This window comes from Anomaloglossus baeobatrachus, chromosome 4 (assembly GCF_048569485.1).
Source record: "Anomaloglossus baeobatrachus isolate aAnoBae1 chromosome 4, aAnoBae1.hap1, whole genome shotgun sequence".
In the NCBI taxonomy this organism is placed as follows: Eukaryota; Metazoa; Chordata; class Amphibia; order Anura; family Aromobatidae; genus Anomaloglossus; species Anomaloglossus baeobatrachus.
In genome coordinates this window covers 31,048,242-31,076,114 of record NC_134356.1, presented here as the reverse complement: position 1 = coordinate 31,076,114, position 27,873 = coordinate 31,048,242, and the positions used below count along the sequence as shown (strand labels likewise).

At 44.0% G+C, this 27,873-nt stretch overlaps 1 protein-coding gene across 2 annotated transcripts in view; it reads left to right on the top strand.

Moving 5' to 3' along the window:
* FBLN1 (fibulin 1) overlaps window positions 1-27,873 on the top strand; it is a 98,796-nt gene that overhangs the window by 48,462 nt on the left and 22,461 nt on the right. The window contains exons 4-15 of one of the 2 annotated variants that reach the window (XM_075344201.1): window positions 57-204; window positions 299-361; window positions 933-1,034; window positions 3,278-3,415; window positions 3,657-3,794; window positions 6,089-6,232; window positions 6,515-6,643; window positions 8,613-8,738; window positions 8,924-9,043; window positions 11,256-11,387; window positions 11,493-11,616; window positions 27,689-27,825. In XM_075344201.1, the coding sequence (XP_075200316.1) occupies window positions 57-204; window positions 299-361; window positions 933-1,034; window positions 3,278-3,415; window positions 3,657-3,794; window positions 6,089-6,232; window positions 6,515-6,643; window positions 8,613-8,738; window positions 8,924-9,043; window positions 11,256-11,387; window positions 11,493-11,616; window positions 27,689-27,825 (1,501 nt within the window). Of the gene's footprint in view, window positions 1-56; window positions 205-298; window positions 362-932; window positions 1,035-3,277; window positions 3,416-3,656; window positions 3,795-6,088; window positions 6,233-6,514; window positions 6,644-8,612; window positions 8,739-8,923; window positions 9,044-11,255; window positions 11,388-11,492; window positions 11,617-14,648; window positions 15,957-27,688; window positions 27,826-27,873 lie in introns of those variants that run through there. The other variant, XM_075344203.1, reaches the window with a different exon arrangement.

Genomic DNA, 27,873 nt, shown 5'->3' with positions numbered 1-27,873 from the left:
TTGAGCATTAATGGCCTCTAGTGATTCCTCTTCATTCTGAATTATTTCTATTACAGAGATGCTGCAAATGCTGCCTGCTGGGTAAAGAGGCCCAGGCCCGGGGTGAATCCTGCGAGCAGATGTTCCTGGGCTACCAGTGCAGCCTGGTGTTCAGAGCCTGTTGTGTAAAACAGGAGGGCAACGATGCCCCCAACCAGGATGAAGGTGCCATAGTCTACATAACATGCAAAAAATAAAAAAAATGCTATAAGTCTTATCGTTAGACATAACTAACAATGTATTTTTTTTATTTCCAAAGCCAACAACGCTTTGGTTACCAACACAGATAATGAAGACCCCTCCCTGAATGACAGATGCAGAGGTGAGCGCTGTGCCAGAAATTTAAAGGGTTATTGCCATCTTCAGAAATGGGTGTTATCGGATAGAGCTTGTGAATACAAGCAATTTTGCAATTTACTGCTTGTCAAAATTTTCAGCTGTTCTTGAGATATTAACACTTTACTTTTGTTTACAACTGGTTGCCTTGGAGAGCGTCCACTGCTGTTAACCAATAGAAAATGAGTAATACTTACAAACTATTTACTTTTCAACTTTTAAAGCTGTTCAGGATCGCTGGAGAGCGTGATTACTTTCTAATCCCGTCCAGCTTCAGCACGGTGCTTAGAAGCTATACAGAGTCGGTGGTCGGTTTCCTAGGCAACGAGCTGTAAACAATAGAAAAGTGTTAATAGCTCAAGAACGGCTTCAAATTTTAATACACAGTAAATTACAAAAGTGCTGGTTTTTACAAGCTCTTATCAAAAATACCCATTTATAAAAAATGGAAATAGCCCTTTAATTTTCTCATTTTGTAGTTTATTATGGAAAAGGTACCTCATCTCCCACAATGCAATGCAGCAGGCCGTTAAATAATTTCCCTTTTCTGTCTGCAGGCGGTGGACGGTGCAGCCAGCAGTGCAGGGATACTGGAAGCGGCGTGGTCTGCTCCTGCTATGCCGGTTACCAGCTCCAGCCTGATGGAGTCACCTGCGACGGTATCAGTTCACTGAATGTGTCTCAGTATAATCCAAAGCAATTGCAGGGACGTACTATAACGCCCATCATCCAGCTCGTGTCACTTACCTTTTTCATTTACCCCTGTAATATAAAACCTTCCAGCCGCGGGGGTTAATTCCAGTTGGCAGCTTCGTCTTTTAACCTGGGGTCAATGAAGGGGGTGGGGGGTCCTGAAGACATGTTGGACGGGGTCCAGGTATCTTCTGATTCATTTCCCGGAGGTCCTATTTAAATATTTTTTTACATCTGCTTTTCTCGTTGCTGGCATTGTGTGGTCCTGGAGGATTAACCCCTTCATTTCCTTACATCTTTGAAAAGTTAGAAATAATGCCAGGCTGGTTGGCATAAAGGTGGGCATATATGGTGGCTATAGTCTATATAGGTAGGTTCATATGTGTTATCTGCAGGACTATATTGGTTTTGGGGTAGAAACCCACCAAACTTACTTTTAGAACTTATGTGGGACATATACGGATAAAGCACAGACACACGCTCTCTATACCCAAAATTATTATACCTGAGTACTGCCATACAAAGGCAAAATAATGCTTCTATACCATACTGCTAAGATAATACATTAAATAATATATCCATACATCTGCAATACCTAATACTATCATACAGTGCCCACATAAAACTGCCATATAGTGCCTACACAATACTGCTAAGGTAATATGATAAATAAAACATCCATACATCTGCAATACCTAATACTATCATACAGTGCCCACATAAAACTGCCATATAGTGCCCACACAATACTGCTAAGATAATATGATAAAAAATACATCCATACATCTGCAATACCTAATACTATCATACAGTGGCCACATAAAACTGACATATAGTGCCCACACAATACTGCTAAGATAATATGATAAATAAAACATTCATACATTTGTAATACATAATACTTCCATATAGTGCACACATAATACTGATATATAGTGCCCACACATCACTGCTAAGATAATATGATAAATAAAACACCCATACATTTGCAATACATAATACTTCCATACAGTACCCGCATAAACGATAATATGATAAATAAATAAAATATACATACATCTGCAATACCTAATACTACCATACAGTGCCCCCATAAAACTGCCATATAGTGCCCACACAACACTGCTAAGATAATATGATAAATAAAACATCCATACATCTGCAATAACTAATACTTCCATACAGTACCCGCATAAACGATAATATGATAAATAAATAAAATATACATACATCTGCAATACCTAATGCTACCATACAGTGCCACATAAAACTTCCATACAGTGCCCACACAACACTGCTAAGATATGATAAATAAAACATCCATACATCTGCAATAACTAATGCTACCATACAGTGCTCATATAAAACTGCCCTATAGCGCCCACACAATACTGCTAAGATAATATGATAAATAAATATAACATCCATACATCTGCAATAACTAATATTACCATACAATGCCCACATAAAACTGCCCTATAGTGCCCACACAATACTGCTAAGATAATATGATAAATAAATATAACATCCATACAACTGCAATAACTAATATTACCATACAATGCCCACATAAAACTGCTATCTAGTGCCGACACAATATTGCTAAGATAATATGATAAATAAAACACCCATACATTTGCAATACATAATACTTCCATACAGTACCCGCATAAACGATAATATGATAAATAAATAAAATATACATACATCTGCAATACCTAATACTACCATACAGTGCCCCCATAAAACTGCCATATAGTGCCCACACAACACTGCTAAGATAATATGATAAATAAAACATCCATACATCTGCAATAACTAATACTACCATACAGTGCGCACATAAAACTGTCATATAGTGCCCACACAATACTGCTAAGATAATATGATAAATAAAACATCCAGACATCTGCAATACCTAATATTACCATACAGTGCCAACGTAAAACTGTCATATAGTGCCCACACAATACTGCTAAGATAATATGATAACTAAATATAACATCCATCCAGACATCTGCAATACATAATATTACCATACAGTGCCCACATAAAACTGCTATGCATGCCTTAATGGATAATGAGTAAATAGTATAGTCATTAGTGGTCTAGGGTAGAGAAAGTTTACATGCCCTTGGGGGTCCGCTTGTCCCATAGCCGCCTATGGGTCCTCTCCTCACCCCTATACCATTTCTTTCCTTTTCCATAGATATAAACGAGTGCATTGTGGGAACGCACAACTGTAAGGTGGGGCAGATCTGCATCAATCAGCCCGGTTCCTTCCGCTGCCAGAGAGAGATTAACTGCGGCACCGGCTATGAGCTCACAGAGGATAACAGCTGTAAAGGTATGGGGGGGGGGGGGCGGTGTACCATACGGGGGTCATTGTGCCCACCTTGACCTACCCAGCCTCTCCAATATTCCCCTTTACTAGTTCATCCATAGTAAAGCCTGTAGAATGCTGCCCCCTGGTGGTTAAAATCATTATCTGTATTCCATGATGTATTGTCGCCCTCTAGTGGCCATAATTCAGTACTGCGTCTGATAAAAAGCAAAAAAAAAAAAAAGTAATATTTTGTAATCTGCAGATATCGATGAATGCACCACCGGGATCCACAACTGTCTGCCAACCTTCAACTGCCAGAACACGCCCGGATCCTTCCGCTGCCGCCCCAAGGTGCAGTGCAGCATTGGCTTCATTCAGGATGCTCTGGGCAATTGTATTGGTAAGAGCGGACAGTGCTTTTTGGATTATTGGGTGTTTTATGTTTGCTGGTTCTATATGGCAAGGTGGATCATAGACAAAAACGACCCACAAACATAAGATCTTGAATTAAAAGGATGGGTCCCCAGAAACCTCTAGACCCCCCTACTGTGATGGCCCCTACTGTGATGTCCACCTGCTCCCTCCATCCCATACCCAAGGCTTGACTTGGTTGCTCTTTAGTTCCAATTGACAAGAGAGAAGGGTGGTATAATCCTCAGCAGGAAAAAAAGACCTTGTCACCTACAGCAAACAAGTGGGGGGAGGCTCCTGCTGCAGCTATTTATGCCTTATTTACAGCCTGTAAGTGGGACTATGACCATACTATAGTAAGGATGGTGTCATGCTCAGCAGCAAAATTAGACCTGGTCACCTACAGCAAACAAGTGGGGGGAGGATCCTGCTGGAGTTATTTATGCCTTATTCATGGCTTGTAATTGGGACTATGACCAGACTATGTTAAAGATGGTGTAATCGTCAGCAGCAAAACAAGATCTAGTCACCTACAGCAAACAAGTAGGGGGAGGCTCCTGCTGCAGCTTTTTATGCCTTATTCACTGCCTGTAATTGGGACTATGACTGTATAGCACCCCACGGGACCTGCAGGACTACTCGTCACCTGGCCAGTGGTATTTGATGTTGCTGTGAATGGCCTGACTCGGCTCCGTGGCCCCGTCGGCTACATAAAAGAGGGTGCAAGGTGACGGGTAGTAGGGGATGGGGGTTTGCTTTGCAGCGCCACCCGTGGTGCGTGGCCAGGGATTATCTGCCGCTGCGAGATGTTGCTCTCCTCCAGAGCTGATGGCAACGCAGCTCAGATAGTCCAGCTCGGCACAGGTGGAGCGAGCCCCAGGGAAAATGGTGGTGACGGGAGAAGGACCGTTGGAGCCGAAGTGCGGAGCGGTGGTGCCGGCAAATCAGAGTCTCACACAGGGGCTGCGGTTCCAGGTGTTTTGCTCACAGTTCGTGTGCTGCACCCTCAGAGTACCGGTCATCGTCGTGTGGGCCCCAGCCGATCCCGGATCACCACCGGTGTTGTGAAGCATGTGAGACCTTCCTCCTTGCGCCTTGTAGAGTGGATCCCTGTGGCGTGGAGCTACTTGGGGCCCCCCATGTCCTTGACTTTAGTTGCCATCCCATATGCAGGCAGCGTGAAACTTGTTATGGACCCGACCGTGGCCGTGGCTCTTGTCTCTATATGCTGCTGGTGCCCTGGGACTTTAGGTGGTGGGCAATGGGACATGAAATCCCCCGTCCCTGTAGATTCTGGTAGTCCAACGTGAAGTATGTTCAATCCTAGGGCTTCTGCACCCTGTGTGGTGCCGGTCCTGAAGGGGCTGTTGGGGCTCTCCCTCTGGCTACAGTGTTGCTCCTCTGTCTCACAGGTCCACCCGGTAGTCTCCTGCTTCTCTCTGTCTGCCGGGTACCCGGTCGGTCACTCTGGGGGGAGCCGTTCAGCATCCCCCCAAAGGCCTTGCTTTTCTCTGCCTCAAGCTGTTCTCTCTCCTGTGTGTGTTCTGCAGTGTTCTTACTCCCTCAGTGCAGCCCCCACCTTTCTGATGACTCACCAGTGGTTGTCCCAGCAACAGGGAATTTCCCTTGCTGGATGTGCTGCATAAGATATGAGCACATCATGTTGTATAGCTGCTGACTCTTGTTGTGTCAGCTAGCAAACACCAGTGGTTAACCTCTTCTTACCCGGGATAAGTACTGCAGCTTAAATCAGATGCAATACCCTGTGGCGACTTTGCCTCAGGGGCGCCACAACTGGACTTTGTTAAGGATGGTGTCATCCTCAGCAGCAAAATTAAACCTGGTCACCTACAGCAAACAAGCGGTGGGAGGCTCCTGCTGCAGTTATTTATGCCTTATTCACAGCCTGTAATTGGCACTATGACCGAACTATGTTAAAGGTGGTGTCATCCTCAGCAGCAAAGCAAGACCTGGTCACCTACAGCAAACAATTGGGGGGGGGCTCCTGCTGCAGATATTTAAGCCTTATTCACTGCCTGTAAGTTGGACTATGACTGGACTATGTTAGGTGTGGTGTAATCCACAGCAGCAAAACAAGACCTGGTCACCTACAGCAAACAATTGGGGGGAGGCTCCTGCTGCAGCTATTTATGCTTTATTCATGGACTGTAAGTGGAACTATAACCGGCCCATTTTTAGGATTGGTGAGGGACCCCGGTTGTCAGACCTCTATTGTGGAAGTGTCAATTTAACCCTGTATGACCTTGTGTTCTTTCCCTCCAGATATTAATGAATGTGTCAGCAACAACACACCGTGCCCCCCGGGTCAGACCTGTATCAACACCGAAGGCTCCTACACCTGTCAGCGGCACGTGGTCAACTGTGGACGGGGCTATCACCTAAATGCCGATGGAACAAAATGTGAAGGTAGGTGGCGCCCCCCCCTTTTTTCCCCCCACTGACCAGTGCCCACATGGATGGAGCTGTGGTGAGCATGTGCGTCTGTTGGGAGTGACGGCCGCACATGCTCACTATCACTCCATTCCAAGGAGACTTTGATCCTCCTATTCTAGGAATTGGTGGGGTCTCAGCAACCGGACCCCCAGACATCGTACATATATCATCCAGCCTGTCGAGAGGGACTACAATAGTTCAATTCACTGACAGCAAGCAGTGTAATAACCCAGAATCCCCTGCTGTTCATTTTAGATATAAACGAGTGCTCCAGCATCCAGAACCCCTGCGGGGAGGGGCACACCTGCCTGAACGTGCCCGGGTCATATCGCTGCGAATGCCGAGCCGGGTATCACTTTGACACCCTCAGTAGATCGTGTATTGGTGAGTATGAGAGCCACAGAATCCACCAGGACTACATAACCAAGCCGAATATTATACTACAGTATATACAAAATAAAAGAGAGGGAGGAGGGGGATGCTGCTGCAGTCTCTCAGCTTCTGGCTGTGACATTTATTCTGTGAGAGGGAGGAGGGGGATGCAGCTTCAGTCTCTCAGCTTCTGGCTGGGACATTTATTCTGTGAGAGGGAGGAGGGGGATGCAGCTGCAGTCTCTCAGCTTCTGGCTGTGACAGTTATGCTGTGAGAGGGAGGAGGGGGATGCAGCTGCAGTCTCTCAGCTTCTGGCTGTGACATTTATGCTGTGAGAGGGAGGAGGTGGATGCTGCTGCAGTCTCTCAGCTTCTGGCTGTGACATTTATTCTGTGAGAGGGAGGAGGGGGATGCAGCTGCAGTCTCTCAGCTTCTGGCTGTGACATTTATTCTGTGAGAGGGAGGAGGGGGATGCAGCTGCAGTCTCTCAGCTTCTGGCTGTGACATTTATGCTGTGAGAGGGAGGAGGGGGATGCAGCTGCAGTCCTCTCACCTTCTGGCTATGACATTTATGCTGTCAGAGGGTGGAGGGGGAAGCAGCTGCAGTCTCTCAGCTTCTGGCTGGGACATTTATGCTGTGAGAGGGTGGAGGGGGAAGCAGCTGCAGTCTCTCAGCTTCTGGCTGTGACATTTATGCTGTGAGAGGGTGGAGGGGGAAGAAGCTGCAGTCTCTCAGCTTCTGGCTGTGAAATTTATGCTGTGAGAGGGAGGAGGGGGATGCAGCTGCAGTCTCTCAGCTTCTGGCTGTGACATTTATGCTGTGAGAGGGAGGAGGGGGATGCAGCTGCAGTCTCTCAGCTTCTGGCTGTGACATTTATTCTGTGAGAGGGAGGAGGGGGATGCAGCTGCAGTCTCTCAGCTCCTGGCTGTGACATTTATTCTGTGAGAGGGAGGAGGGGGATGCAGCTGCAGTCTCTCAGCTTCTGGAAGTGACATTTATTCTGTGAGAGGGAGGAGGGGGATGCAGCTGCAGTCTCTCAGCTTCTGGCTATGACATTTATGCTGGGAGACGGAGGAGGGGGATGCAGCTGCAGTCTCTCAGCTCCTGGCTGTGACATTTATGCTGGGAGACGGAGGAGGGGGATGCAGCTGCAGTCTCTCAGCTTCTGGCTGTGACATTTATGCTGTGAGAGGGAGGAGGGGGATGCTGCTGCAGTCTCTCACCTTCTGGCTGTGACATTTATGCTGCGAGAGGGAGGAGGGGGATGCAGCTGCAGTCTCTCACCTTCTGGCTATGACATTTATGCTGTGAGAGGGTGGAGGGGGAAGCAGCTGCAGTCTCTCACCTTCTGGCTATGACATTTATGCTGTGAGAGGGTGGAGGGGGATGCAGGTGCAGTCTCTCAGCTTCTGGCTGTGACATTTATTCTGTGAGAGGGAGGAGGGGGATGCAGCTGCAGTCTCTCAGCTCCTGGCTGTGACATTTATTCTGTGAGAGGGAGGAGGGGGATGCAGCTGCAGTTTCTCAGCTCCTGGCTGTGACATTTATTCTGTGAGAGGGAGGAGGGGGATGCAGCTGCAATCGCTCCGCTTTTGGCTGTGACATTTATGCTGTGAGAGGGAGGAGGGGGATGCAGCTGCAGTTTCTCAGCTTCTGGCTGTGACATTTATTCTGTGAGAGGGAGGAGGGGGATGCAGCTGCAGTCTTTTAGCTTCTGGCTGTGACATTTATTCTGTGAGAGGGAGGAGGGGGATACAGCTGCAGTCTCTCAGCTTCTGGCTGTGACATTTATTCTGTGAGAGGGAGGAGGGGGATGCAGCTGCAGTCTCTCAGCTTCTGGCTGTGACGTTTATGCTGTGAGAGGGAGGAGGGGGATGCAGCTGCAGTCTCTCAGCTTCTGGCTGTGACGTTTATGCTGTGAGAGGGAGGTCTATGAAGGATAACCCTGTTTTGTGAATGAATTTTCCTTTCCATTCTAGATATTAACGAGTGCAGAGGATACTCCGGTCGTGTCTGTGCTCACAAGTGTGAAAACACCGATGGCTCCTTCCACTGCAGTTGTTCCACCGGCTTCAAGTTGGCTTTGGATGGTCGGAATTGTGAAGGTGGGCGCTGTAGGGGGGTCTCAACTCTTGGCTATCAAGAGGCTTATATTCTTCAGTGTAAAAGCTGCAGAGATTCGTATATCTGGTTAAAGACAGCAGAAATGTGGGGAGAGGCTCCTGCTGCAGTCAGTTGTCTCACCGCCAGAGACAAGTGTGTTCATTATTTTTCCTTGCTTATTGCTCAGATGTGGATGAGTGTAGCAGTAACCCCTGCAGCCAGGAGTGCGCCAACGTCTACGGCTCCTACCAGTGCTACTGCCGGCGAGGCTACCAGCTCAGCGACGTGGACGGGATCACGTGTGAAGGTAAAGGAGGATTGTCTGATGCTTCCTGCACCCGGACAGGCAGGGACCGAGAGGCAGTGATGGCAGGGGGGCAATTCATTTTCCCGAGGGGCCATACGAGAGACCTTCACTGATGCGGACAGAGGCCCAGACCACAATATGTTCAATATTATCATAACAATATTATTATTATTATTATTATTATTATTATTTTATGGTAAATATTAATTTTATTGATTATTGAGCAAATCAAAATAATATAATTTACTGATTTTTATAAAGTTTATTAAGCTCCTGTTATTTAGCCCCTTGTGCTATGAACAACAGCACCTCTGAAAAACAATCATCTCCAGACATAGTATACGGGACCCCACAGCCCCCCACACACAGTACATTAGACCCCACAGCCCCTCACACACAGTATACTGGACCCCACAGCCCCCCACACACAGTATACGGGACCCCACAGCCCCTCACACACAGTACATTAGACCCCACAGCCCCTCACACACAGTATACTGGACCCCACAGCCCCTCACACACAGTATACTGGACCCCACAGCCCCCCACACACAGTACATTAGACCCCACAGCCCCTCACACACCGTATACTGGACCCCACAGTCCCTCACACACAGTACATTAGACCCCACAGCCCCTCACACACAGTACATTAGACCCTACAGCCCCTCACACACAGTATACTGGACCCCACAGCCCCTCACAACCAGTATACTGGACCCCACAGCCCCTCACACACAGTATACTGGACCCCACAGCCCCTCACAACCAGTATACTGGACCCCACAGCACCCCACACACAGTATACTGGACCCCACAGCCCCTCACAACCAGTATACTGGACCCCACAGCCCCTCACAACCAGTATACTGGACCCACGGCCCCTCACACACATAAAAATGTACCCCACAGTCCCCCACACACTGTATACTGGACCCCACAGCCCCCACACAGAGAATACTGGACCACACAGCCTCCCACACAGAGTATACTGGACTCCACAGCCTCCCACACACAGTATATTGGACCCCACAGCAATGCACAGAGTATACACTGAACCGCACAGCCCCCCACACACAGCATACTAGACCCCACAGCCCCCACACAGTATACTGGACTGCATCCCCCCCACCAAAGAATATACTGGACCCCTGATCCTACACACACACAGTATACTGGACCCCACAGTCACCAGCAAAGAGTATACTAGACTCCACAGCCCCTCACACGCAGTTTACAAGACCCCTCATCTCCCACACACAGTATACTGGACCTCACAGCCCCCAACAGACAGTATGCTAGACCACAGAGCCTCCCACACACAGTATACTGGACCCCACAGCCCCGTCCCGCCCACACAGTATACTGGACCCCATAGCCACCCACACACAGTATATTGGACCCCTCATCTCCCACGCACAGTATACTGGACTCCACAGCCACCCACACACAGTATATTGGATCCCACAGCCACCAACACACTGTATACTGGATCCCACAGCCTCCCACACACAGTATATTGGACCCCACAGCACCCCACACACAGTATACTTGACCCCACAGCCTCCCACACACAGCATATTGGACCCCACAGCACCCCACACACAGTATACTGGACCCCTCAGCCACCAACACAGAGTATACTAGACTCCACAGCCCCTCACACACAGTTTACAAGACCCCTCATCTCCCACACACAGTATACTGGACCCCACACATAGTAAACTGGACCCCACAGCTCCCCACACACAGAACACTGGACACAACAGCACTCAACATACAATATACTTGACCCTACCGCCAGACCCTACACACAGTATACTGAAACCGACAGCTTCCCACACATAGTATACTGGACCCCACAGCTACCCACACACCATATTCTGCAACCTACAGTCTACTACACACAGTACACTGGCCCCGACAACCTCCCACATACAGTATACTGGACTCGTCAGCCCCCACACACAGTGTACTGAACCCCACAGTTCCCCACACAGTAAAGTGAACTCCACAGTCTCCCACGCACAATATAATGGGCCCCACAGCCCTCAACACACAGTAAACTGGACCCCAAAGCCCTACACACACACAGTATGCTGGACTCCACAGCCCTACACACACACACGCACACATCCCACAGCCGTTGACATACAGTATACTATACTAGGTCTGTCTATGTAATTAATATTATTATTACCTCTACCGATAGATATTGATGAGTGCGCTCTCCCCACCGGTGGACACATATGTTCCTACCGGTGCAACAATGTCCCCGGCAGCTTCCGCTGCACCTGTCCCCCCACCGGGTACACACTGGCCCCTAATGGCCGAAACTGTCAAGGTATGTGCAAAGGCATGAAGCCTCGGAAAGCGTCGTATACAGTATATACAGTGTATTACTCTGCAGTATATACTGCTCCTACATATGATATACTCTCTTCTACAGATGTGGATGAGTGTGTGACCGGGACACACAACTGCTCCGGCTCCGAGACTTGCTTCAATGTCCAAGGAGGATTCAAGTGTCTGTTATTCGAATGTCCCAAGAATTACCGCAAAGCCATAGAGACGTAAGTAAAATATACTGGATCTGCCGGATTTTAGCTGATCCATTCGGTCCAAATAATCACATGTGATTGAGACTGATGACAGCAGCAGGAGAAAAGTGTGTTGGTTTTCTTTGGGGGCAGTGACCTGTCCATTTATTTGGTTATGTTAGTGATGAGTGGGCTACATGTGACAAAGCAGTGTTACTGGCTGGGAATAGTGGAAAAAGCAGCACAGAGGATTTCAGGACAGACATGGAGGCAGTGACCTGTCTAACCATATAGATATGTAATTGAGTACTGGACTACGTGGATGGTGATGACATGTGACATAGCTAACCACCAGCCCAGCTGTTCTATACTAAATGAAAAAAATCATGAAAAACTCAAATTTTTCCATGGTGCTTTTTTTAATCTAATAGAAATAAGAACTCATGAAATCATTCCGGTCACCTTGTAATAGGGTTCTTCTATTTCTCCCATGACTCCCAAGAGAATTAAAATCACTGCTGCAGATTTCATCTCTGGTGACTACAAGTCCCAGGATGCCTTGTCCATGTCATTAGGATATAAAGCTATGTAAACTATACCAAAAAATGTCAGCGGGATGCTGTAAAGGGCAGTTGTAAGTATAAGGCCCAGGAGAGGCTGCAGACTGCGCCCGCGCAGCAGCGTGTGCGTCACAGGCAGCAGTGTGCAGTCTCCAGCTGACTGCAGGCAGGAGCAGAATTGACCCCAGAATGTGACCTTATTGGGGTCTGCTGATAAACACACCCGGTATCTGTACACCAAATGCTCCTTCCTATCTCCTTGGTTCCTAGTTTTTGTGTCAAAGGGGCAGCACCTACATATCCTATTTGTGCTATACTTCCAGTTCTCCAGACTAGCTGTCGTGCCAAGCCATCTCTCTGGAATATTTTTTAACACCCAACTCCATTGACCAATATTTCAAAAAATCATAAAAGTGTAAAAGGTCACATGTATCCAGCCAAAAATCTGATTACTAGTGCCGGCTTAGCTATGGATGCCAAGCCAAAAATCTGATTACTAGTACCGGTTGAGCAATGGATGTCAAGCCAAAAATCTCATTACTTGTACTGACTGAGCTATGGATGCCAAGCCAAAATTCTGATTACTAATGCTGGCTGAGCTATGGATGCCAAGCCAAAAATCTGATTACTAGTGCTGGCTGAGCTATGGATGCCAAGCCAAAAATCTGATTACTAGTGCTGGCTGAGCAATGGATGCCAAGCCAAAAATCTCATTACTAGTGCCAGCTGAGCTATAGATACCAAGCCAAAAATCTCATTACTAGTGCTGGCTGAGCAATGGATGCCAAGCCAAAAATCTCATTACTAGTGCTGGCTGAGCAATGGATGCCAAGCCAAAAATCTCATTACTAGTGCTGGCTGAGCAATGGATGCCAAGCCAAAAATCTCATTACTAGTGCTGGCTGAGCAATGGATGCCAAGCCAAAAATCTTATTACTAGTGCTGGCTGAGCAATGGATGCCAAGCCAAAAATCTGATTACTAGTGCTGGCTGAGCAATGGATGCCAAGCCAAAAATCTCATTACTAGTGCTGGCTGAGCAATAGATGCCAAGCCAAAATTTGATTACTAGTGCCGGCTGAGTAATGGATGCCAAGCCAAAAATCTGATTACTAGTGCTGGCTGAGCAATGGATGCCAAGCCAAAAATTTCATTACTATTGCCTGCTGAGCTATGGATGCCAAGCCAAAAATCTCATTACTAGTGCCTGCTGAGCTATGGATGCCAAGCCAAAAATCTTATTACTAGTGCTGGCTGAGCTATGGATGCCAAGCCAAAAATCCGAGTACTAGTGCCGGCTGAGCAATGGATGCCAAGCCAAAAATCTGAATACTAGTTTCGGCTGAGCAATGGATGCCAAGGCAAAAATCTGATTACTAGTGCTGGCTGAGCAATGGATGCCAAGCCAAAAATCTGAATACTAGTTTCGGCTGAGCAATGGATGCCAAGGCAAAAATCTGATTACTAGTGCTGGCTGAGCAATGGATGCCAAGCCAAAAATCTGAATACTAGTTTTGGCTGAGCAATGGATGCCAAGCCAAAAATTTCATTACTAGTGCCTACTGAGCAATGGATGCCAAGCCAAAAATCTCATTACTAGTGCCGGCTGAGCAATGGATGCCAAGCCAAAAATCTGAATACTAGTTTCGGCTGAGCAATGGATGCCAAGGCAAAAATCTGATTACTAGTGCTGGCTGAGCAATAGATGCCAAGCCAAAAATCTGAATACTAGTTTCGGCTGAGCAATGGATGCCAAGCCAAAAATCTGATTACTAGTGCCGGCTGATCTATAGATACCAAGCCAAAAATCTGATTACTAGTGCTGATTGAGCAATGGATGCCAAGCCAAAAATTTGAATACTAGTGCCGGCTGAGCAATGGCTGCCAAGCCAAAAATCTGATTACTAGTGCCGGCTGAGCAATAGATGCCATAATTGTCCCAAATTTGTCAGGATTGTCTCAAATTTTTGAAAACAGTCCTGGCAAATTTGGGCATGTAGTGATCCAAAAAAGGGGCTGTGGTTAAGTAAACCCCCCGGGTAGGAGGAAATTTGCAGGGATCTGGTTTGGTGGCGATGTGGACCAGGGTCCTGTGAATTTTTTGGGATCTTTTGAATCTTTGCTTGGGCACAAAATAAGTTTTCTACTCCATTCACATCCAAAGCTTCCCAAAAATTCTGCCAGTTTCCAGTTAGCTCTTCAGCGACATGCCATCGAGCCTCACTGCTGCCCTCTGCTGGCTCATTGTGTGTATAGAGCTCAGAATCCATATAGAATTGAGCCGAATTATGAATGCAGCTCCGGATGTCAATAGAGAATTACTATGTAAAGTAAAAAATTAATTTGTACAATTTTTTTGGGGGGACTTTTGAGGTGTTAAAAGTATTCTGATGGCTTGAGCTACTTTACCCTAGGCCCCTCGATCTGTAGTCTCTTCTGCTCTGCTGACACGCTCGCTTCACGCGCACTAATTCTTCTCTTTTCTTGTCTCTCACTTTTCTTGCAGCCGCTGCGAGCGCTTGCCTTGTTTTGACAATGAGTGCCAGAGCCAACCCCTGAGAATTACCTATCACCACCTATCCTTCCCCACCAACATCCCAGTCCCCACCGACATTTTCCGCATGGGTCCCTCTCATGCTCTTCCTGGCGATAACATTCAGCTGTCCATAACCAGCGGGAACGAGAAGGGTTATTTCGTCACCAAAAACGTGAACTCCCACAGTGGCCTCGTGGCCGTCCAGCAGCCAATCACAGAGCCCCAGGACTTCCTCCTAATTATCCAGATGGATCTCATTCGACATGGGACCTTGAACACGTTTATAGCCAAACTTCACGTCTTTGTCACGGCAGAGCTTTGAAGCGATGGGGCTCATCCTCATCCTCTTTTTTATTATTTTTTATTTTAATTTTTATATTTTTTTTTCCGCTTTTTTCTCAAATTCAATAAAGTAGACTTTGTTGCATGCGATTGTTGGCCTGGTTTGGGTCGCCTAGGATCGGTCCATGTCTGTAAATACTTGCCTGCTCCCTAACACGGCAATTCTGGAGTTGGATCTTTCCTTTGAAATTTTGCATTACATTGACCCTCTGTTATTCCTCCTGGAAATGTATGAATAAAGTGATAATTGGGGGTCACTATTCCCTTCTATCAATAGGGTGTGTTCCTCTGAATTATGAAGTTCCTCTGTTATTCCTCCTGAAAATGTATAAAAAAAAATAACTGGGTGTTACCATTCCTATTTGCATGTTGACCCTCTGTTATTCCTCCTGGAAATTTATGAATAAAGTGATAATTGGGTATCACTATTCCCTTATATCGATAGGGTGTGTTACTTTGAATTATGAAGTTCCTCTGTTATTCCGCCTGAAAATGTATAAAAAAATAACTGGGTGTTACCATTCCTATTTGCACGTGACCCTCTGTTATTCCTCCTGGAAATGTATGAATAAAGTGATAATTGGGTATCACTATTCCCTTATATCAATAGGGTGTGTTACTTTGAATTATGAAGTTCCTCTGTTATTCCTCTTGGAAATGTATAAAAAAATAACAAATGGGTGTTACCATTCCTATTTGCAAGTTGACTCTTTGTTATTCCTCTTGGAAACGTATGAATAAAGTGATTATTGGGTGTTCCCATTCCTTTATATCACTAGGGTGTGTTCCTTTGAATTATGAGATTCCTCTGTTATTCCTCCTGGAAATGTATACAAAAATAACTGGATGTTATCATTCCTGTTTGTCAGTAGGTTGCATATTGACCCTCTGTTATGCCTCCTGGAAATGTATGAATAAAGTGATAATTGGGTGTCACTATTCCCTTATATCAATAGCATGTGTGCCTTTGAATTAGGAAGTTCCTCTATTATTCCTCCTGGAAATGTATAAAAAAAAAAAATAACTGGGTATTACCATTCCTGTAGGTCATTAATAATTTACATAGGATAATATTCATAAATCGGTAAGTCAAAAAGTGGGCGAATCCACATTTGGTTACCAGCAGCTCATCATGATCAATTCAAAAAAGGAGACCAAAGAGCAGAATTGCTGTTTAGAAAATATATTTAATGAGTGTCAAGGTGCAGCGGGCATACATAAAGAAGCAAGGATTAAAATGAAAGGAGAATGGGATTAGTGGGTGTCAATCACAGACCCGGGAGCATGGATGTAAGTTTCATACAATGAGGTATAACTGCATCAAAAACAGGGCAGAGGCAGGTTGAAAGTCAAATGACCAAACATAGTGAATCACCAAAGGGTGGTTAGACAGAGTGACCAACCTGCTATACCATGTAAAGCTGCTTAATAGTAAAAGTAATTAGAAATGAACATCACAAGTATAGAGTGAAGAAGATATAAAGGATAATTACCAGGTCTGTAAGTGACAAGGGACCCCGACGCACGTTTCGCAGCCTCTGAAGATGCTATGGCCGCTTCATCATGCGCCGACGAGACCTATGATGTTGCCCAGGCAGTCAGCGTGCCAATGTGCACATGCGGGAGCCAGGACGTGCAACCAAGGGTCCGGTTGACGAGTGTGTGCATGCGCCGCTATCTCCTCCAGTCTCCAAAATGTTTGTGGCTGTTTCCGCTCCAGGAGCGTATTTTAGAGCTGCACTGCAGGTGCATCACTGAATTTTTCCCTCATGATGTAGCGGCCATAGCATCGTCAGAGGCTGCAAAACGTGCGTCGGGGTGCTTTGCCACTCAGACCTGGTAATTATCCTTTTATGTCTTTTGAACTTTGTACTTGTGATGTTCGTTTCTAATTATTTTTACTATTAAGCAGCTTTACATGGTATAGCAGGTTGGTCACTCTGTCTAACCAACCTTTGGTGATTCACTATGTTTGGTCACTTGACTTTCAACCTGCCGCTGCCCTGTTTTTGATGCATTTCTGCTCTTTGTTCTCTTTTTTTGAATCATTCCTGTATGTCAGTAGGTTGCATGTGTACTATTCAAATAGTGTTGACAGTGTTAGTGTTTTGGGTCATCTCCCTCTATAATCAAAGAAAATGGTAATACCCAATTTTTAACTTTTACAGATATTTCCAGGAGGAATAACAGAGGAATACTACAAAGTATTTTCATAGAAATAAAAGTTTTTACAAAACCCAGATGTGATGAGCGAGTTGTTATAAAGTCTCTTACTTTGGAGGACTGTACTGTGTAATTCCTACGTTCTCCTGCGGGGGCGCTGTAGGGAGACACTTAATGCCAGGATTCCCCATAGATTACAGCTTTGGGGGACTTTGTCAGCATCTTATTGTCAAGGGACCCCTCTAATATGTAGCAGATTTTCCAGCTCCACCCTTGTTCCTGAGATTTGCCCCCTCTCTTGTACTCTATTTAGCCAAGTGGGTGTGGTCATCACAAAGATGCTCATAGAGAAGAGCTGATTACATTTTTAGGGGTGCTTAAGTCCCATCCCCTTTCCGAGAACATCCCTCGCCCCTCGCAGTAATGCTCTCGGTCTGCCTGGGAGCACCCACTTTTGGACCCCCACCCATATACCACCCAGTTGTCTCTGAAATTCCTAAATAATCTGGGATTGTCTCAAATTTTTAGATAGCGCCCAGGGAAATTCGGGGCCCACCCTGGCTTAAAAGGAGGGGTTTGTGTAAACTCTGCCCAAAAGTGGGTGGTCATGGAGGCTCAGGGTATTCAATCACGTTGATAAGCATGCCTCTATATAAATGCAGGAATGGCAGCCATTTTGATTGTCAATTAATGTCCTAAAATATAGGGATGACATAAAAAGGTCTTTTTTTTTAGCAATTAGACAAATAAAGGAATTTTTAAAGGTCTGTATATAGAAGGGAGGAACTACTCCATAAAGGGGTCTTTCAAAGGATATGCCACAAATGTCTGTTAAGTAGGGGAGGCCCACCATAGGACCCCAATGTATCAGGAGATTAGAGATCTATTGGTTTTGGTTACGGGACCATATATCAAAACTGGTGCATGGGAAAAGTGAAGTAGTCACCCATGGCAACCAATCAGGGACCTGCTTTCATTTTCCAAAGGACCTCAGAATAGTGAAAGCTTAAATCGTATTTGGTTGCTATGGGTGACTGCTCATAGCAACAAGATAATGGAGCCCACCAGAGAGACATCCAATATAGGCCTCATTATTCAGTTCTCTGAGCAGCCTACATAGACGATGATGGCTGTCACTGTTATGGGGGCACTGACTATGGCTGTCAGTGTTATGGGAGCATTGCCTTTGTCAGTGTTATGGCGGCACTTACTATGGCTGTCAATGTTATGGGGGCACTGACTATGGCTGTCAGTGTTATGGAGGCACTTACTATGGCTGTCAGTGTTATGGGGGCACTGACTATGGCTGTCAGTGTTATGGGGGCACTGACTATGGCTGTCAGTGTTATGGGAGCATTGCCTTTGTCTGTCAGTGTTATGGAGGCACTTACTATGGCTGTCAGTGTTATGGGGGCACTGACTATGGCTGTCAGTGTTATGGGGGCACTGACTATGGCTGTCAGTGTTATGGGAGCATTGCCTTTGTCTGTCAGTGTTATGGAGGCACTTACTATGGCTGTCAATGTTATGGGGTACTGACTATGGCTGTCAGTGTTTGGGGGCACTGACTATGGCTGTTAGTGTTGTGGGGCACTGACTATTGCTGTCAGTGGTATGGTTGTCAATAAAACTATAGCTGGCTATAGTTGTCAATGTAATGAGGGTGCTGATTATGGCTCACAATATTATGGGGACACTGATTTTTAATGTTATGGAGGCACTATGGCTGTCAATATCATAAGAGCACATACTATACTGTCAATGTTATGGGGTCATAGACTATGATGTATCAATATTATGGGGGCACTGACTAACTATGACTGTGACTTATGGGGGCATTGACTTTGACTATGGTTGTCAATGTTATGGACTGGAGCACTAACGGTGGCTGTCAGTGTTAAGGGTGATGACTGGTTGTCAATAATATGGGGACATGGACTTTGGCTGTCACTGTTACAGGCATTAACTATTACTTTTAAAGATATGGAGGCGCTTACTATGACTGTCAATGTTATTGGTGTGCTGACTATGACCGTCAATGTTATTGGTGTGCTGACTATGACTGTCAATGTTATTGGTGTGCTGACTATGACTGTCAATGTTATTGATGTGCTGACTATGACTGTCAATGTTATTGGTGTGCTGACTATGACTGTCAATATTATTGGTGTGCTGACTATGACTGTCAATATTATTGGTGTGCTGACTATGACTGTCAATGTTATTGATGTGCTGACTATGACTGTCAATGTTATTGGTGTGCTTACTATGGCTGTCAATATTATTGGTGTGCTGACTATGACTGTCAATGTTATTGGTGTGCTGACTATGACTGTCAATGTTATTGGTGTGCTGACTATGACTGTCAATATTATTGGTGTGCTGACTATGACTGTCAATATTATTGGTGTGCTGACTATGGCTGTCAATGTTATTGGTGTGCTTACTATGGCTGTCAATATTATTGGTGTGCTGACTATGACTGTCAATGTTATTGGTGTGCTGACTATGACTGTCAATGTTATTGGTGTGCTGACTATGACTGTCAATATTATTGGTGTGCTGACTATGACTGTCAATATTATTGGTGTGCTGACTATGACTGTCAATATTATTGGTGTGCTGACTATGACTGTCAATGTTATTGGTGTGCTGACTATGACCGTCAATGTTATTGGTGTGCTGACTATGACTGTCAATGTTATTGGTGTGCTGACTATGACTGTCAATATTATTGGTGTGCTGACTATGACTGTCAATATTATTGGTGTGCTGACTATGGCTGTCAATGTTATTGGTGTGCTGACTATGACTGTCAATATTATTGGTGTGCTGACTATGGCTGTCAATGTTATTGGTGTGCTGACTATGACTGTCAATGTTATTGGTGTGCTGACTATGACTGTCAATGTTATTGGTGTGCTGACTATGACTGTCAATATTATTGGTGTGCTGACTATGACTGTCAATATTATTGGTGTGCTGACTATGACTGTCAATATTATTGGTGTGCTGACTATGACTGTCAATGTTATTGGTGTGCTGACTATGACTGTCAATATTATTGGTGTGCTGACTATGACTGTCAATGTTATTGGTGTGCTGACTATGACCGTCAATGTTATTGGTGTGCTGACTATGACTGTCAATGTTATTGATGTGCTGACTATGACTGTCAATGTTATTGGTGTGCTGACTATGACTGTCAATGTTATTGGTGTGCTGACTATGACTGTCAATGTTATTGATGTGCTGACTATGACTGTCAATGTTATTGGTGTGCTGACTATGACCGTCAATGTTATTGGTGTGCTGACTATGACTGTCAATGTTATTGATGTGCTGACTATGACCGTCAATGTTATTGGTCTGCTGACTATGACCGTCAATGTTATTGGTCTGCTGACTATGACCGTCAATATTATTGGTGTGCTGACTATGACTGTCAATGTTATTGATGTGCTGACTATGGCTGTCAATGTTATTGGTGTGCTGACTATGACTGTCAATGTTATTGGTGTGCTGACTATGGCTGTCAATGTTATTGGTGTGCTGACTATGACTGTCAATGTTATTGGTGTGCTGACTATGACTGTCAATGTTATTGGTGTGCTGACTATGACTGTCAATGTTATTGGTGTGCTGACTATGACTGTCAATGTTATTGATGTGCTGACTATGACTGTCAATATTATTGGTGTGCTGACTATGACTGTCAATGTTATTGGTGTGCTTACTATGACTGTCAATGTTATTGGTGTGCTGACTATGACTGTCAATGTTATTGGTGTGCTGACTATGACTGTCAATGTTATTGTTGTGCTGACTATGACCGTCAATGTTATTGGTGTGCTGACTATGACTGTCAATGTTATTGGTGTGCTGACTATGACTGTCAATGTTATTGGTGTGCTGACTATGACTGTCAATGTTATTGGTGTGCTGACTATGACCGTCAATATTATTGGTGTGCTGACTATGACTGTCAATGTTATTGGTGTGCTGACTATGACTGTCAATGTTATTGGTGTGCTGACTATGACTGTCAATGTTATTGTTGTGCTGACTATGACCGTCAATGTTATTGGTGTGCTGACTATGACTGTCAATGTTATTGGTGTGCTGACTATGACTGTCAATGTTATTGATGTGCTGACTATGACTGTCAATGTTATTGGTGTGCTGACTATGACTGTCAATGTTATTGTTGTGCTGACTATGACTGTCAATGTTATTGGTGTGCTGACTATGACTGTCAATGTTATTGGTGTGCTGACTATGACTGTCAATGTTATTGATGTGCTGACTATGACTGTCAATGTTATTGGTGTGCTGACTATGACTGTCAATGTTATTGGTGTGCTGACTATGACCGTCAATGTTATTGGTGTGCTGACTATGACCGTCAATGTTACTGGTGTGCTGACTATGACTGTCAATGTTATTGGTGTGCTTACTATGACTGTCAATGTTATTGGTGTGCTGACTATGACTGTCAATGTTATTGGTGTGCTGACTATGACTGTCAATGTTATTGGTGTGCTGACTATGACTGTCAATGTTATTGGTGTGCTGTCTATGACTGTCAATGTTATTGGCGTGCTGACTATGACTGTCAATGTTATTGATGTGCTGACTATGGCCGTCAATGTTATTGGTGTGCTGACTATGACTGTCAATGTTATTGATGTGCTGACTATGACTGTCAATGCTATTGGTGGCTGACTATGACTGTCAATATTATTGATGTGCTGACTATGACTGTCAATGTTATTGGTGTGCTGACTATGACTGTCAATGTTATTGGTGTGCTGACTATGACTGTCAATGTTATTGGTGTGCTGACTATGGCTGTCAATGTTATTGGAATGCTGACTATGATTGTCAATGTTATTGGTGTGCTGACTATGACTGTCAATGTTATTGGAATGCTGACTATGATTGTCAATGTTATTGGTGTGCTGACTATGACTGTCAATGTTATTGATGTGCTGACTATGACTGTCAATGTTATTGATGTGCTGACTATGGCTGTCAATGTTATTGGTGGCTGACTATGACTGTCAATGTTATTGATGTGCTGACTATGACTGTCAATGCTATTGGTGGCTGACTATGACTGTCAATGTTATTGGTGTGCTGACTATGACTGTCAATATTATTGGTGTGCTAACTATGACTGTCAATGTTATTGGTGTGCTGACTATGACTGTCAATGTTATTGATGTGCTGACTATGACTGTCAATGTTATTGGAATGCTGACTATGATTGTCAATGTTATTGGTGTGCTGACTATGACTGTCAATGTTATTAGTGTGCTGACTATGACTGTCAATGTTATTGATGTGCTGACTATGGCTGTCAATGTTATTGGTGTGCTGACTATGACTGTCAATGTTATTGGTGTGCTGTCTATGACTGTCAATGTTATTGGTGTGCTGACTATGACTGTCAATGTTATTGGTGTGCTGACTATGACTGTCAATGTTATTGATGTGCTGAGTATGGCTGTCAATGTTATTGGTGTGCTGACTATGACTGTCAATGTTATTGGTGTGCTGTCTATGACTGTCAATGTTATTGGTGTGCTGACTATGACTGTCAATGTTATTGGTGTGCTGACTATGACTGTCAATGTTATTGGTGTGCTGACTATGACTGTCAATGTTATTGGTGTGCTGACTATGACTGTCAATGTTGTTGGTGTGCTGACTATGACTGTCAATGTTATTGATGTGCTGACTATGACTGTCAATGTTATTGATGTGCTGACTATGGCTGTCAATGTTATTGGTGTGCTGACTATGACTGTCAATGTTACTGGTGTGCTGACTATGACTGTCAATGTTACTGGTGTGCTGACTATGACTGTCAATATTATTGGTGTGCTGACTATGACTGTCAATGTTATTGGTGTGCTGACTATGACTGTCAATGTTATTGGTGTGCTGACTATGACTGTCAATGTTATTGGTGTGCTGACTATGACTGTCAATATTATTGGTGTGCTGACTATGACTGTCAATGTTATTGGTGTGCTGACTATGACTGTCAATGTTATTGGTGTGCTGACTATGACCGTCAATGTTATTGGAATGCTGACTATGATTGTCAATGTTATTGGTGTGCTGACTATGACTGTCAATGTTATTGGTGTGCTGACTATGACTGTCAATGTTATTGATGTGCTGACTATGGCTGTCAATGTTATTGGTGTGCTGACTATGACTGTCAATGTTATTGGCGTGCTGACTATGACTGTCAATGTTATTGATGTGCTGACTATGGCCGTCAATGTTATTGGTGTGCTGACTATGACTGTCAATGTTATTGATGTGCTGACTATGACTGTCAATGCTATTGGTGGCTGACTATGACTGTCAATATTATTGATGTGCTGACTATGACTGTCAATGTTATTGGTGTGCTGACTATGACTGTCAATGTTATTGGTGTGCTGACTATGACTGTCAATGTTATTGGTGTGCTGACTATGGCTGTCAATGTTATTGGAATGCTGACTATGATTGTCAATGTTATTGGTGTGCTGACTATGACTGTCAATGTTATTGGAATGCTGACTATGATTGTCAATGTTATTGGTGTGCTGACTATGACTGTCAATGTTATTGATGTGCTGACTATGACTGTCAATGTTATTGATGTGCTGACTATGACTGTCAATGCTATTGGTGGCTGACTATGGCTGTCAATGTTATTGGTGGCTGACTATGACTGTCAATGTTATTGATGTGCTGACTATGACTGTCAATGCTATTGGTGGCTGACTATGGCTGTCAATGTTATTGGTGGCTGACTATGACTGTCAATGCTATTGGTGGCTGACTATGACTGTCAATGTTATTGATGTGCTGACTATGACTGTCAATGCTATTGGTGGCTGACTATGACTGTCAATGTTATTGATGTGCTGACTATGACTGTCAATGCTATTGGTGGCTGACTATGGCTGTCAATGTTATTGGTGGCTGACTATGACTGTCAATGTTATTGATGTGCTGACTATGACTGTCAATGCTATTGGTGGCTGACTATGACTGTCAATGTTATTGGTGTGCTGACTATGACTGTCAATATTATTGGTGTGCTAACTATGACTGTCAATGTTATTGGTGTGCTGACTATGACTGTCAATGTTATTGATGTGCTGACTATGACTGTCAATGTTATTGGAATGCTGACTATGATTGTCAATGTTATTGGTGTGCTGACTATGACTGTCAATGTTATTAGTGTGCTGACTATGACTGTCAATGTTATTGATGTGCTGACTATGGCTGTCAATGTTATTGGTGTGCTGACTATGGCTGTCAATGTTATTGGTGTGCTGACTATGACTGTCAATGTTATTGGTGTGCTGTCTATGACTGTCAATGTTATTGGTGTGCTGACTATGACTGTCAATGTTATTGGTGTGCTGTCTATGACTGTCAATGTTATTGGTGTGCTGACTATGACTGTCAATGTTATTGGTGTGCTGACTATGACTGTCAATGTTATTGGTGTGCTGACTATGACTGTCAATGTTATTGGTGTGCTGACTATGACTGTCAATGTTATTGGTGTGCTGTCTATGACTGTCAATGTTATTGGTGTGCTGACTATGACTGTCAATGTTATTGGTGTGCTGACTATGACTGTCAATGTTATTGGTGTGCTGACTATGACTGTCAATGTTATTGGTGTGCTGACTATGACTGTCAATGTTATTGGTGTGCTGACTATGACTGTCAATGTTGTTGGTGTGCTGTCTATGACTGTCAATGTTATTGGTGTGCTGACTATGACTGTCAATGTTATTGGTGTGCTGACTATGACTGTCAATGTTATTGATGTGCTGAGTATGGCTGTCAATGTTATTGGTGTGCTGACTATGACTGTCAATGTTATTGGTGTGCTGTCTATGACTGTCAATGTTATTGGTGTGCTGACTATGACTGTCAATGTTATTGGTGTGCTGACTATGACTGTCAATGTTATTGGTGTGCTGACTATGACTGTCAATGTTATTGGTGTGCTGACTATGACTGTCAATGTTGTTGGTGTGCTGACTATGACTGTCAATGTTATTGATGTGCTGACTATGACTGTCAATGTTATTGATGTGCTGACTATGGCTGTCAATGTTATTGGTGTGCTGACTATGACTGTCAATGTTACTGGTGTGCTGACTATGACTGTCAATGTTACTGGTGTGCTGACTATGACTGTCAATATTATTGGTGTGCTGACTATGACTGTCAATGTTATTGGTGTGCTGACTATGACTGTCAATGTTATTGGTGTGCTGACTATGACTGTCAATGTTATTGGTGTGCTGACTATGACTGTCAATATTATTGGTGTGCTGACTATGACTGTCAATGTTATTGGTGTGCTGACTATGACTGTCAATGTTATTGGTGTGCTGACTATGACCGTCAATGTTATTGGAATGCTGACTATGATTGTCAATGTTATTGGTGTGCTGACTATGACTGTCAATGTTATTGGTGTGCTGACTATGACTGTCAATGTTATTGATGTGCTGACTATGGCTGTCAATGTTATTGGTGTGCTGACTATGACTGTCAATGTTATTGGCGTGCTGACTATGACTGTCAATGTTATTGATGTGCTGACTATGGCCGTCAATGTTATTGGTGTGCTGACTATGACTGTCAATGTTATTGATGTGCTGACTATGACTGTCAATGCTATTGGTGGCTGACTATGACTGTCAATATTATTGATGTGCTGACTATGACTGTCAATGTTATTGGAATGCTGACTATGATTGTCAATGTTATTGGTGTGCTGACTATGACTGTCAATGTTATTGATGTGCTGACTATGGCTGTCAATGTTATTGGTGTGCTGACTATGACTGTCAATGTTACTGGTGTGCTGACTATGACTGTCAATATTATTGGTGTGCTGACTATGACTGTCAATGTTATTGGTGTGCTGACTATGACTGTCAATGTTATTGGTGTGCTGACTATGACTGTCAATGTTATTGGTGTGCTGACTATGACTGTCAATATTATTGGTGTGCTGACTATGACTGTCAATGTTATTGGTGTGCTGACTATGACTGTCAATGTTATTGGTGTGCTGACTATGACCGTCAATGTTATTGGAATGCTGACTATGATTGTCAATGTTATTGGTGTGCTGACTATGACTGTCAATGTTATTGGTGTGCTGACTATGACTGTCAATGTTATTGATGTGCTGACTATGGCTGTCAATGTTATTGGTGTGCTGACTATGACTGTCAATGTTATTGGCGTGCTGACTATGACTGTCAATGTTATTGATGTGCTGACTATGGCCGTCAATGTTATTGGTGTGCTGACTATGACTGTCAATGTTATTGATGTGCTGACTATGACTGTCAATGCTATTGGTGGCTGACTATGACTGTCAATATTATTGATGTGCTGACTATGACTGTCAATGTTATTGGAATGCTGACTATGATTGTCAATGTTATTGGTGTGCTGACTATGACTGTCAATGTTATTGATGTGCTGACTATGACTGTCAATGTTATTGATGTGCTGACTATGACTGTCAATGTTATTGGTGTGCTGACTATGGCTGTCAATGTTATTGGTGGCTGACTATGACTGTCAATGTTATTGATGTGCTGACTATGACTGTCAATGCTATTGGTGGCTGACTATGACTGTCAATGTTATTGGTGTGCTGACTATGACTGTCAATGCTATTGGTGGCTGACTATGACTGTCAATGTTATTGGTGTGCTGACTATGACTGTCAATGTTATTGATGTGCTGACTATGACTGTCAATGCTATTGGTGGCTGACTATGACTGTCAATGTTATTGGTGTGCTGACTATGGCTGTCAATGTTATTGGTGTGCTGACTATGACTGTCAATGTTATTGGTGTGCTGACTATGACTGTCAATATTATTGGTGTGCTAACTATGACTGTCAATGTTATTGGTGTGCTGACTATGACTGTCAATGTTATTGATGTGCTGACTATGACTGTCAATGTTATTGGAATGCTGACTATGATTGTCAATGTTATTGGTGTGCTGACTATGACTGTCAATGTTATTAGTGTGCTGACTATGACTGTCAATGTTATTGATGTGCTGACTATGGCTGTCAATGTTATTGGTGTGCTGACTATGACTGTCAATGTTATTGGTGTGCTGTCTATGACTGTCAATGTTATTGGCGTGCTGACTATGACTGTCAATGTTATTGATGTGCTGACTATGGCTGTCAATGTTATTGGTGTGCTGACTATGACCGTTAATGTTATTGGCGTGCTGACTATGACTGTCAATGTTATTGGTGTGCTGACTATGATTGTCAATGTTATTGGTGTGCTGACTATGACTGTCAATGTTATTGGTGTGCTGACTATGACTGTCAATGTTATGGGGACACTGAATATATTACAATGTATATTACTTTAATTTTGATCATGGTTGACATTACCCTCTGCTTCCACATTCCAGGTATGAGAGATCAGACAACAGTCGCTGTATTAAATCCTGCAAACCGAACGACTTCAGCTGCATAACAGATCCCATCCACTCTATATCCAACACTGTCCTCTCCTTGCCCACGTCCAGGGAATTCAGTCGTCCAGAAGGTGAGCTTACTGAGTTGTCTTGTGCATCAATACATTTTATACAAGAAA